The 11,743-nt window shown below is 46.2% G+C and overlaps 1 protein-coding gene across 1 annotated transcript; it reads left to right on the forward strand.

The window, feature by feature from the left end:
- The first annotated feature begins 1,078 nt into the window (after positions 1–1,078).
- Positions 1,079–10,343, forward strand: LOC116990825 (ATP-binding cassette sub-family A member 2-like). The gene is made up of 5 exons (XM_033048852.1): positions 1,079–1,193; positions 2,507–2,609; positions 6,390–6,527; positions 7,270–7,476; positions 9,928–10,343. Exons 1-5 carry the CDS (start codon positions 1,102–1,104, stop codon positions 9,961–9,963), a joined length of 576 nt encoding a protein of 191 aa, XP_032904743.1. The 5' UTR covers positions 1,079–1,101; the 3' UTR covers positions 9,964–10,343.
- Positions 10,344–11,743: the final 1,400 nt, after the last annotated feature.

Here is an 11,743-nt window from a genome sequence, read left to right on the forward strand (position 1 = left end):
TCAAATAACAAAATATCCTTATATGCAGACGATGTATTACTGTATATCACAAAACCCCGAATCGGTATACCAAACATATTAAATCTAATTGTGGACTTTGGATCTTTCTCAGGATATAGAATATACTGGAACAAAAGTGAAATTATGTCGATAAAACCGAAAGACTCAACACATCTCTTGAAATTCCCCTTTAAAATAGCCACAGAAAAATTTAAATATTTAGGAATTGAAATCACTAGAAACTATCACGCTATGTTTAACGCCAATTATAGCCCCTTACTTAAAAAACTAATCGAAAATAGACAAAAATGCGGGAGAAATTCAGCGGGTGAGGCAACATCTATGGACGTTTCAGGTCAACGTCACCTATTCCTTCGCTCCATAGATGCTGCCTCACCCGCTGAGTTTCTCCAGCATTTTTGTCTACCATCACTGTACTGGTTGATGTTCTTAAGTTCATAAGTGATAGGAGCGGAATTAGGCCATTCGGCCCATCAAGTCTACTTCGTCATTCAATCATGGCTGATCATTCTCTCCCTCCTCTATACACTGTGAACGGCTCGATCGTAATCATGTATTGTCTTTCCGCTGACTGGTTAGCACGCAACAAAAAGCTTTTCGCTGTACCTCGGTACACGTGACAATAAACTAAACTGAATCAAATGGGTGTGGGTGGGACGGACGATATCGTAAGGTCTTTAAAACAACATGGTTTGAATATCTATTCCAAATGTAAAATAATAAACCATTGGCCAGTTGAATTATTGTGCCAGATCTCTGGGTGTTGGTGTAGTCTGCATCGTGTCAGGCATGGCAATTATAGACCTGCTCTATCATGTCATCAGAAAATGCTTGATGTGGTAAAAGCCGAATTAAATTAATGGTTATTATCGTGGCATCTAGAATGATAATAAAACCACACCCACTGTCTTCCCTCCCCCCTCACAACAAATCAAAGGGTGCAACAAAAGCAATGTTTTTATTCTTTAGTTTAGTAACTCTTGAGGACTCGAGAACCCGGTGATTTCCTGTTAATTGTGTGGCGCGGCAAGAAAGGAGGAGGTCTGCTGTTTCTAAGTCACTTCCCTTTATCTCGGCAGCATGGAGGAATGTGAGGCGCTCTGCACCAGACTGGCGATCATGGTGAACGGCCGTTTCCGATGTCTCGGCAGCATCCAGCACCTGAAGAACCGGTAACATCACATTCCCGCGCACGGCAGGCCGAGCGGATCGCATGTCCATCACCAAACATGCCCATTACCGCAGGCAGCTCCGTTGTTCCCCTTCAGGGACGTCGCTCGTTTTCTTTGCGAGACACAACATAGTTTTTGAATCAAAGGAACTCCACACCTTTTGTTCCCATTGTTGTCCCCGACATGTTTTGTCATGCTGGCTCCAACGTCTCCTCTTAAGCAACCTCTTTGAAGTTGTCTACGTGGTGACTTCAACTAATTAACGATAGTGAAAGGCCTGGATAGAGTGGATGCACGGAGGATGTTTCCACTTGTGGGAGAGTCTCGGACCAATAAACAACAGGTGCAGGAGTAGGCCATTCGGCCCTTCGAGCCAGCACCGCCATTCACTGTGATCATGGCTGATCATCCCCAATCAGTACCCCGTCCCTGCCTTCTCCCCATATCCCCTGACTCCGCTATTTTTAACAGCCCTATCTAGCTCTCTCTTGAAAGCGTCCATAGAACCTGCCTCCACCGCCCTGTGGGGCAGAGAATTCCACAGACTCACCACTCTCTGTGAGAAAAAAGTGTTTCCTCGTCTCTGTTCTAAATGGCTTACCCCTTATTCCTGAGGTCACAGGCTCAGAATTCCTTTAGGAAGGAGAAGAGGAAAAATGTCTTTAGTCAGAGGGTGGTGAATCTGGAATTTATTGCCATGGAAGGCTGTAGAGGTCAAGTCAATGGATACTTTTAAGGTGGTGATACGTAGATAGATTCTTGATTAGTACGGGTGTCAGGGGTTATGGGGAGAAGGCAGGAGTATGGGGTTAGGAGGGAGAGATAGATCAGCCATGATTGAATGGTGGAGTAGACTTGATGGACCGAATGGCCTAATTCTGCTCCTATCACCTATTAACCTTTCTGTTATTAATTTACAAAGTATATCCACTAGCAAAAGGAGGCATTATTCAAGATTCTGATCGTAAAACCCTATTTAAGGCAAATACTGAAGATTGTGTAGAAAGGAACTGCAAATGCTGGAGTAACTCAGCGGGACAGGCAGCATCTCTGGAGAGAGGGAATGGGTGATGTTTCGGGTCGAGACCCTTCTTCAGACTGAAGAAACGTCACCCATTCCTTCTCTCCAGAGATGCTGCCTGTCCCGCTGAGTTACTCCAGCATTCTGTGTCTATATATTTATCCTCTTATACTGTGATATATGACAGATGATATTGCAAACTCAAAGGGATGTCTGCGTGCTGTTGAAATAGATTCTGTGCCATTTTCAACCCAAAGAGTGATTTTATTGATTGCGTTTGTTTCTGTCCCAGGTTTGGTGACGGCTATATGATCACCGTCCGCACAAAGTCCAGTCTCTACGTGAAAGAAGTCGTGCGTTTTTTCAACCGGAATTTCCCCGAGGCGGTGTTGAAGGTACGAGTGAGGCTGGGGTCCATGGTCTGGTTTACGTAGAGTCATACAATGTGGAAACAGGCCCTTCGGCCCAACTTGCCCACACCGGCCAACAATGTCCCAGCTACGCTAGCCTCCCTTTGATCTGGTATTTTGTTGGTTCACATGCTTGATCAATGGTGTTTTATCATTAATGTTTTATTATCATTAATGTTTAGTGTTTTCGGAGCCATTCCTAGCTGTCACTGTATGTCATGTTGTTACTTGTGGGCGGAGCACCACGGCAAATTCCTTGTATGTGAATACTTGCCCAATAAACTTACTTACTTGCTCACCTGCCCGCATTTGGCCCACAAACCTGTTCTGTCTATGTACCTGTCCACATGTTTCTTAAACGTTACCTTGTTGTCGAACATAGAACAGCACAGCACAGGAACAGGCCCTTCGGCCCACAATGTTTGTGCTGTACGTGATGCCCAGTTAAACTGATCACATCTGCCTGCCCGTGATCCAGGTCCCTCCATTCCCCTCACTACCATGTGCCTATATAAAATCCCTCCAAACCTGACCTATCCATGTACCTGTCTAACTGTTTCTTAAATGTTACGATAGTCCCAGCCTCAACTACCTCCTCTGGCAGCTCGTTCCACACACCCAACACCCTTTGTGTGAAAATGTTACCCCTCAGATTCCTATTAAATCTTGCTCACACAACCAAACGCCTGAAGCCTACTTTTGCTCTGGTGTTTTATCTCATTCACATGTTTAAACTACAATGTTTTATTCTTGTTTAAGAAGGAACTGCAGATGCTGGAAAATCGAAGGTAGACAAAAGTGCTGGAGAAACTCAGCGGGTGCAGCAGCATCTATGGAGCGAAGGAAATAGGTAACGTTTCGGGCCGAAACCCTTTGGGTTTCGACCCGAAACGTTGCCTATTTCCTTCAGGGTTTCAAACGTTGCCAAACGTTACCCATTTCCTTCGGGTTTCGGCCCGAAACGTTGCCTATTTACTTCGCTTCACAGATGCTGCTGCACCAGCTGAGTTTCTCCAGCACTTTTGTCTACCTTCTAATATTTTATTCTTAATGTTTTTATATTTTATTCTTAATTGTTTGCTGTATTTCGTGTTGCTAATTGCGAGCGGAGCATCAAGGCAAATTCCTTGTATGTAAACACACTTGGCCTATAAACTTATTCATTAATTCATTCATACGTAAATACACATGGATCAACCAAAGAGCAAGGAATACTGACGTGATCAGTCTAGAGTGCTACAACTGTGCACGAGCTGCGAGCCCTAGTGATCCTGCAATCTTGTTGTGGACTTTGGAAGGAGTAGGAGGGGGACCCACAGCCCCATTTATATCAACGGGTCGATGGTTGAAAAGGTCAAGAACTTCAAATTCCTGGGCGTGCACATCTCTGAAGATCTTTCCTGGTCCGAGAACACTAACGCAATTATCAAAAAAGCTCATCAGCGCCTCTACTTCCTGAGAAGATTACGGAGAGTCGGTTTGTCAAGGAAGACTCTCTCTAACTTCTACAGGTGCACAGTCGAGAGCATGCTGACCGGTTGCATCGTGGCTTGGTTCGGCAATTTGAGCGCCCTGGAGAGGAAAAGACTACAAAAAGTAGTAAACACTGCCCAGTCCATCATCGGCTCTGACCTTCCTTCCATCGAGGGGATTTATCGCAGTCGCTGCCTCAAAAAGGCTGGCAGTATCATCAAAGACCCACACCATCCCGGCCACACACTGATCTCCCTGCTACCTTCAGGTAGAAGGTACAGGAGCCTGAAGACTGCAACAACCAGGTTCAGGAATAGCTACTTCCCCACAGCCATCAGGCTATTAAACCTGGCTCGGACAAAACTCTGATTATTAATAACCACTTTCTGTTATTTGCACTTTACCAGTTTATTTATTCATGTGTGTATATATTTATATCATGGTATATGGACACATTTATCTGTTTTGTAGTAAATGCCTACTATGTTCTGTGTGCTTAAGCAAAGCAAGAATTTCATTGTCCTATACAGGGACACATGACAATAAACTCACTTGAACTTGGACGATCTTTGGAAAGATAACCTCAGCTCGTGGGCACGTCACGCCCAGGAGATAATTCTGTCACCATCTAGAAATATGGAACTGCAGATGCTGGTTAATACACAAAAGGGCACAGAGTGCTGGAGTAACTCAGCGGGTCAGGCAGCACATCTGGAGAACATGGATAGGTGACGTTTCTGGTCGAGATGCTTCTTGTTGGACTTCAACGTAGGATTGGAATATCTTGCCTTCTCCACCCTCTCATTGTCCCCATGAGATTTAAATGTAACATAGTTTTGTTTAGATTAGAGATACAGCTCGGAAACAGGTCCGACTGGCTTCTCCAGTTTTCTCGCCTGTCCAAACACTTGCAGGTTGGAGTATAAATGGCCACTCTAAATTGCACAAAATTATCTAAGTAACCCTTGCTTTCCCCCTCTATCCATCCCTCCCCCATCCATGTTCTCCAACTAGTTCCACTCAAAGACCCTATAGCGAGCAAGATAGATCACTCGACGAAAAAGATGTAGTACGGTCATGGGCAGATTCGTGGGTAATTTTCGGCCCCATTTCCGTAACCGGCTTCCGTCTCCGCACCAAAGATCCCGTAGCGGAGCAAAGATACTAGTGCGGAGACGGAAGCCGGTTACGGAAACATCCTCGTAAAAATAAAAGTTATTTGGTAAAAATCTCATTTTCAGAATTATAATTTATTAACACAAACTGTTCCCCCGCAACGTTGACTACACTGCGAGTCGGGTCGGGTCGGGTCGGGTTACTGAAATGGATGAAAAAAAGGCCCACGTTCCGCTCCGTTGCGTACTACACGCCAGCCCATTACATTTAGCAGGAGTGGTCTATCTTGCTCCACTATAGGATCTTTGATCCCACTGTCCTCCTGATTAAATATTACCGATTGTAGGCCTCGTAGTCACCTCCCCCTCAGCTAACAATGAACCAGTCTAGATTTCCTTGGTCATTGTCCCCTTTGATCTGTAATTTTCACACCTTACCCTTCCATATCTCTTGTTTCCTCTCCCCTGACCCTCAGTCTGAAGAAGGGTCTCGACCCAAAACGTTACCCATCCCTTCTATCCAGAGATGCTGCCTGTCCCGTTGAGTTACTCCAGCATTTTGTGTCTATCTGCAGTGTAAACCAGCACCTGCAGTTCCCCTCCCCTACAGATCGGGTGCGTCGCGTCCTGGGCAACATCCTCGTAAATCTTCTCTGCACCCTTTCCATTTTGACGACATCTTTCCCACAACCTGTGGCCTCGCCAACGTCTATTACATTGTGGACCATTTGGGAGCTGTTTTAATACTTGGATTAATTAGAAGTAATTACGGCTTGCTGTCAAACTACATTGGGCGTACGTGAATACATATTCTGTAACGTTGACATCTGCTTGTTGGATTCTTTACTTATTTCCTTTCTCTTTGCGGCCTTCGGTTTATTTATTTATTTATTTATTTTCACACTCTCCAGCACGCAGTCTACTTAACCATCATCATCCATTTAACGCCAACTACTGCGGACCACACTTCACTACTATCCTCATTCTTCTCTTATTTCTCTTTTCTCTTTTTCTATTACTGGTTAAAGTTAAAAAAAAAAAAAGAAGTTGTACACAAAATGTATTATGTTGCATATCATGATTAAGATGTATGTACGTCGCTTCTAATTAAAAAAAACCAAACAAATAAATAAATAAACAGATGAATAAATAAAGACGTCTGCTTGTTATGTTACAGGAGAGGCACCATACCAAAGTGCAATACCAGCTCAAGTCAGAGAACATTTCACTGTCCCATGTTTTCAGTAAGATGGAGCAAGTGGTCGACGTACTGGGCATTGAGGACTACTCCGTCAGTCAAACCACGCTGGACAACGTAAGTACATCCTGAAACGTGAGAAGAAGCGCTCCGAGGTCTAGCTGCGCTCCCGTGAAGAGTTCATCGTAAACAGCAGCATGTTTACAATTCTTGAAAATGATGAGGACCACAAAATACTTTGGCATCTTCCCCTATCACAGGGTGTCCAAAAACGTCACCTATCCATGTTCTCCACAGATGCTGCCTGACCCGCTGAGTTATGGTGCAGCAGCATCTATGGAGCTAAGGAAATAGGCAACGTTTCGGGCCGAAACCCTTCTGGAAATAGGCAATGTTTCGGGCCGAAACCCGGAAGGGTTTCGGCCCGAAACGTTGCCTATTTCCTTAGCTCCATAGATGCTGCTGTACCCGCTGAGTTACTCCAGCACTCTGTGAAACGTCACCTATCCATGTTCTCCACAGATGCTGCCTGACCCGCTGAGTTACTCCAGGACTTTATGAATTTTTTTCTATCAATGACCCGGTGGGCCGAAGGGCCTGTTTCCGTGCTGTGTCTCTCAACTAAGAGGGCGGTGGAGGCCGGTTCTCTGGATGCTTTCAAGAGAGAGCAAGATAGGGCTCTTAAAAATAGCGGAGTCATGGGATATGGGGAGAAGGCAGGAACGGGGTACTGATTGGGGATGATCAGCCATGATCACATTGAATGGCGGTGCTGGCTCGAAGGGCCGAATGGCCTACTCCTGCACCTATTGTCTATTGTCTATAAACTAAACGACTTCTTCCACTGTGGTCACTGCAGGTATTTGTGAACTTTGCGAAGAAGCAGAGCGACAACCTGGAGCAGCAGGAGTTGGTCAACGCTGGGAGTATGCACTCCCCCGTCAAGTGTGTCCTCAGCCTCCTGCGGCCACGGGCCACGCCCACAGAGCTACAGGCGCTGACCGTCGACGAGCCCGAGGAGCTTGAGAGTGACGACGAAGGCTTAATCAGCTTCGAGGAGGAACGAGTGAGTACTTCATGTGTGGCGAGGAACTGCAGGCGCTGGTTCCTACCGAAGACAGACACACAAAGTGCTGGAGTAACTCAGCGGGACAGGCAACACCTCTGGAGAGAAGGAAGGGGTGACGTTTCGGGTTGAGACCCTTCTTCAGACTGGAGAAACGTCACCCATTCCTTCTCTCCAGAGATGCTGCCCATCCCATTGAGTTACTCCGGGATTTAGTGTCTATCTTCGAGTGATCAAAGAATCGAGTGATCAAAGAGCGAGTGAACTCATGTAGTTGTGATCAAAGAATTTCTACACTTCACCCTGTCCTTCAGCTACCCTTCATCGATTGGACTTAGGTACACAAAATTGCTGGGGAAACTCAGCGGGTGCAACAGCATCTATGGAGCGAAGGAAATAGGCAACGTTTCGGGCCTATTTCCTTCGCTCCATAGATGCTGCTGCACCCGCTGAGTTTCCCCAGCAATTTTGTGTACCTTCGATATTCCAGCATCTGCAGTTCCCTTTTGAACACTTTGATTGGACTTTGCTGGCTTTACCTTGCACTAAATGTTATTCCCTTATCATGTATCTGTACACTGTGAATGGCTCGAATGTAATCATTCATAGTCTTTCCACAGCTTTACTGAGGGTTTATCCTCAGTACATAACTTTTAGTTTAGTGCAGAGGTACAGCGCAGAAACAGACCTTTCGGCCCACCGAGTCCACGCCAACCATCTACTCCCACACACTAGCACACATTAGGGACAATTTACAATTTTTACTCGAGTCAATTAACCTATAAACCTGTACGTCTTTGGAGTTTGGGAGGAAACCGGAGCATCCGGAGAAAACCCACGCAGATCATAGGGAGAACGTACAAACTCCGTACAGACAGCACCCGTAGTCGGGATCGAACCGGGGTCTCTGGCGCTGTGAGGCAGCAACTCTACCCTTCACTTGTGCACTGTGGACGGCTTGTTTGATTGTAATTATGTACAGTTGTTTGGTCATAGAGTCTTACAGCATGGAAACAGGCCCTTCGCCCCAACTTGCCTGTGCTGGCCCACATATCCCATCTATACCAATCCCATCTGTCTGCATTGGCCCACCTTTTCACTTACTGTATTGCATGCAAATAAAAGCTTTTCACTAAAGCTTTCAGTGCAAGGTTTAATACACAGGGCGGCACGGTGGCTCAGCGGTAGAGCTGCTGCCTCACAGCACCAGGGACCCAGGTTCGATCCTGACTACGGGTGCTGTCTGTACGAAGTTTGTACGTTCTCCCCGTCACCTGCCTGGGTTTTTCACCGGGAGCTGCCGTTTCCTCCCACACTCCAAAGACGTACAGGTTTGTCAGTTACTTGGCTTGGTATAAATGTAAATTGTCCCTATCGTGTCATGTCGTAAGTTACAGGAGCAGAATTAGGCCATTTGGCCCATCGTCTACTCCGCCATTCAATCATGGCTGATCTATCTCTCCCTCCTGACCCCATTCTCCTGCCTTCTCCCCATAGCCCCTGACACCCATACTAATCAAGAATCTTATCTATCTCTGCCTTAAAAATATCCATTGACTTGGCCTCCACAGAATTCTGTGGCAATGAATTCCACAGATTTATCACCCTCTGACTAAAATTCCTCCACATCTCCTTTCCAAAGGAATGTCTTTTAATTCTGAGGCTGTGACCTCTGGTCCTAGACTCTCCCACTAGTGGAAACATCCTCTCCACATCCACTCTATCCAAGCCTTCTGTACGTTTCAATATCCCCCCTCATTCTTCTAAACTCCAGCGAGTACAGGCCCAGTGCCGTCAAACACTCATCATATGTTAACCTACTCATTCCTGGGATAATTCCTGTAAACCTCCTCTGGACCCTCTCCAAGCCAGCACATCCTTCCTCAGATATGGTGCCCAAAATTGCTCACAATATTCCAACTGCGGCCTTATTGAGACTCAGCATTACATCCCTGTTTTTCTAACTGTACAGTTAGTTTCTCTAACTGTACAGCATGCAAATAAAAACTTTTCACTAAAATACAACGTTTAATAAAAGTGTTTAAGAAAGAACTGCAGATGCTGGAAAAATCGAAGGCAGACAAAAATGCTGGAGAAACTCAGCGGGTGAGGCAGCATCTATGGAGCGAAGGAAATAGGTGACGTTTCGGGTCGAGACCCTTCTTCAGACTGATGTGGGGGTGGGGGGGCGGGGGGGGGGAAAGAAGAAAGGAAGAGGTGGAGACTGTGGGAGAGTTGGGAAGGGGAGGGGAAGGAGAGAGAAAGCAAGGACAACCTAAAATTGGAGAAGTCAATGTTCATACCGCTGGGGTGTAAACTACCCAAGTGAAATATGAGGTGCTGCTCCTCCAATTTACGGTGGGCCTCACTCTGGCCATGGAGGAGGCCCAGGACAGAAAGGTCGGATTCGAAACGGGAGGTGATAAATGTCCTCTGTTTGTTCTTTTTCAGGCTCAGCTTTCATTCAACACAGACACTTTGTGCTGAGAGGGTGACGTTCCCCCACGAAGATGTCCATCTCTGAAGACCTTGCACAGGGCAGTGAAGACCTTTGCTTGACCCCAGCACGGCCAACGCCAGTGGTGGGAGTGAGGATGGGATGTGACTGAATGTATGGTCAATAATTCCTTCCAGCTGAACGACCCACTGCACGTGGAGACCTTGAATCCATCAGCCAGCTGGGGATTGCCAACCGGTCGGCAAGAGTCGTTTTGGTGTCCCTGCCTGTCCCATCCCGGGGAAGGAACGGTGAAGTCGCCCTCCCCCCCCCCCCCCCCCCCCCCACCGCCCCCAATAAACACGAGTCCGTGACATTTTATTTAATGCAGAGTTGTTTTATTTTAATGTACTGTCGAAAGTGGTGTACCCAGAAGAAATATTTTTGAAGAGCAGAGCAGAAATGATGAGCAGAGCATTTGGAATCTTTATTTTCAATGACAACAAGTGCACTGTAAACACTCAGATGTAAAAGCCTTGCCTAAATCAACATGTGCATGAAATTTATAGCCAATGTATAGACATAGAAACATAGAATCATAGAAAATAGGTGCAGGAGTAGGCCATGCGGCCCTTCGAGCCCGCACCGCCATTCGATATGATCATGGCTGATCATCCAACTCAGTATCCTGTACCTGCCTTCTCTCCATACCCTCTGATCCCTTTAGCCACAAGGGCCACATCTAACTCCCTCTTAAATATAGCCAATGAACTGGCCTCAACTACCTTCTGTGGCAGAGAATTCCACAGATTCACCACAATTGACATTAGGTGCAGGAGTAGGCCATTTGGCCCTTCGAGCCAGCACCGCCATTCAATGTGATCATGGCTGATCATCCCCAATCAGTACCCCGTTCCTGCCTTCTCCCCATATCCCATGACTCCGCTATTTTTAAGAGCCCTATCTTTCACCTCCAGCTTGCAACGGTTCACGGTATAATTCGGAGATGGGGATTATGTGATTTCTTAATTCCCACCCCCCCCTTCTTCATTCTTCCCAGTACCACTAAACTCACTTTAAAAACTTCTGCACGCTTGCCACTTTAACACAAATTCACCGCAAGGGTTTAAATAACCACCTTTCTTTCTAGTTTAAGAAAGAACTGCAGGTGCTGGAAAAATCGTAGGTAGACAAAATTGCTGGAGAAACTCAGCGGGTGAGGCAGCATCTATGGAGCGAAGGAAATAGGTGACGTTTCGGGACCAGACCCTTCCGGAAACACAGCGGGTGAGGCAACATCTATGGAGCGAAGGAATAGGTGACGTTTCGGGTGACCCGAAACGTCACCTATTCCTTCGCTCCATAGATGCTGCCTCACCCACTGAGTTTCTCCAGCATTTTTGTCTGCCTTTGTTTCTGGGTTAGTTCGCTCAGCAGTTTATCAAGTACGTTCATAAGTGACAGGAGCAGAATTAAGGTCCCATCAAGTCTACTCCGCCATTCAATCGTGGCTGATCTATCTCTCCCTCCTAACCCCATTCTCCTGCCTTTCTCCCCGTAACCCCCGACACCCGTACTAATCAAGAATCTATCTAGCTCTGCCTTCAAAATACCCATTGACTTGTCCTCCACAGCCTACTTCTATAGCAAAGAATTCCACAGATTCACCACCCTGTTACATCGATTGTTGTAGCTTGATGAGTGTTGGAAAAGCCAAGGGTCTCCTGAATTATTATTCCATGGGCAGAGTCTATGAAGGGAAATGAAATTATATTTTAAAAAATGTATTCTTACAGAAGCATTCTCCAACCATCATTCAGAACCCTTTGT

This window comes from Amblyraja radiata, chromosome 32, assembly GCF_010909765.2.
Source record: "Amblyraja radiata isolate CabotCenter1 chromosome 32, sAmbRad1.1.pri, whole genome shotgun sequence".
NCBI classification, from domain to species: domain Eukaryota; kingdom Metazoa; phylum Chordata; class Chondrichthyes; order Rajiformes; family Rajidae; genus Amblyraja; species Amblyraja radiata.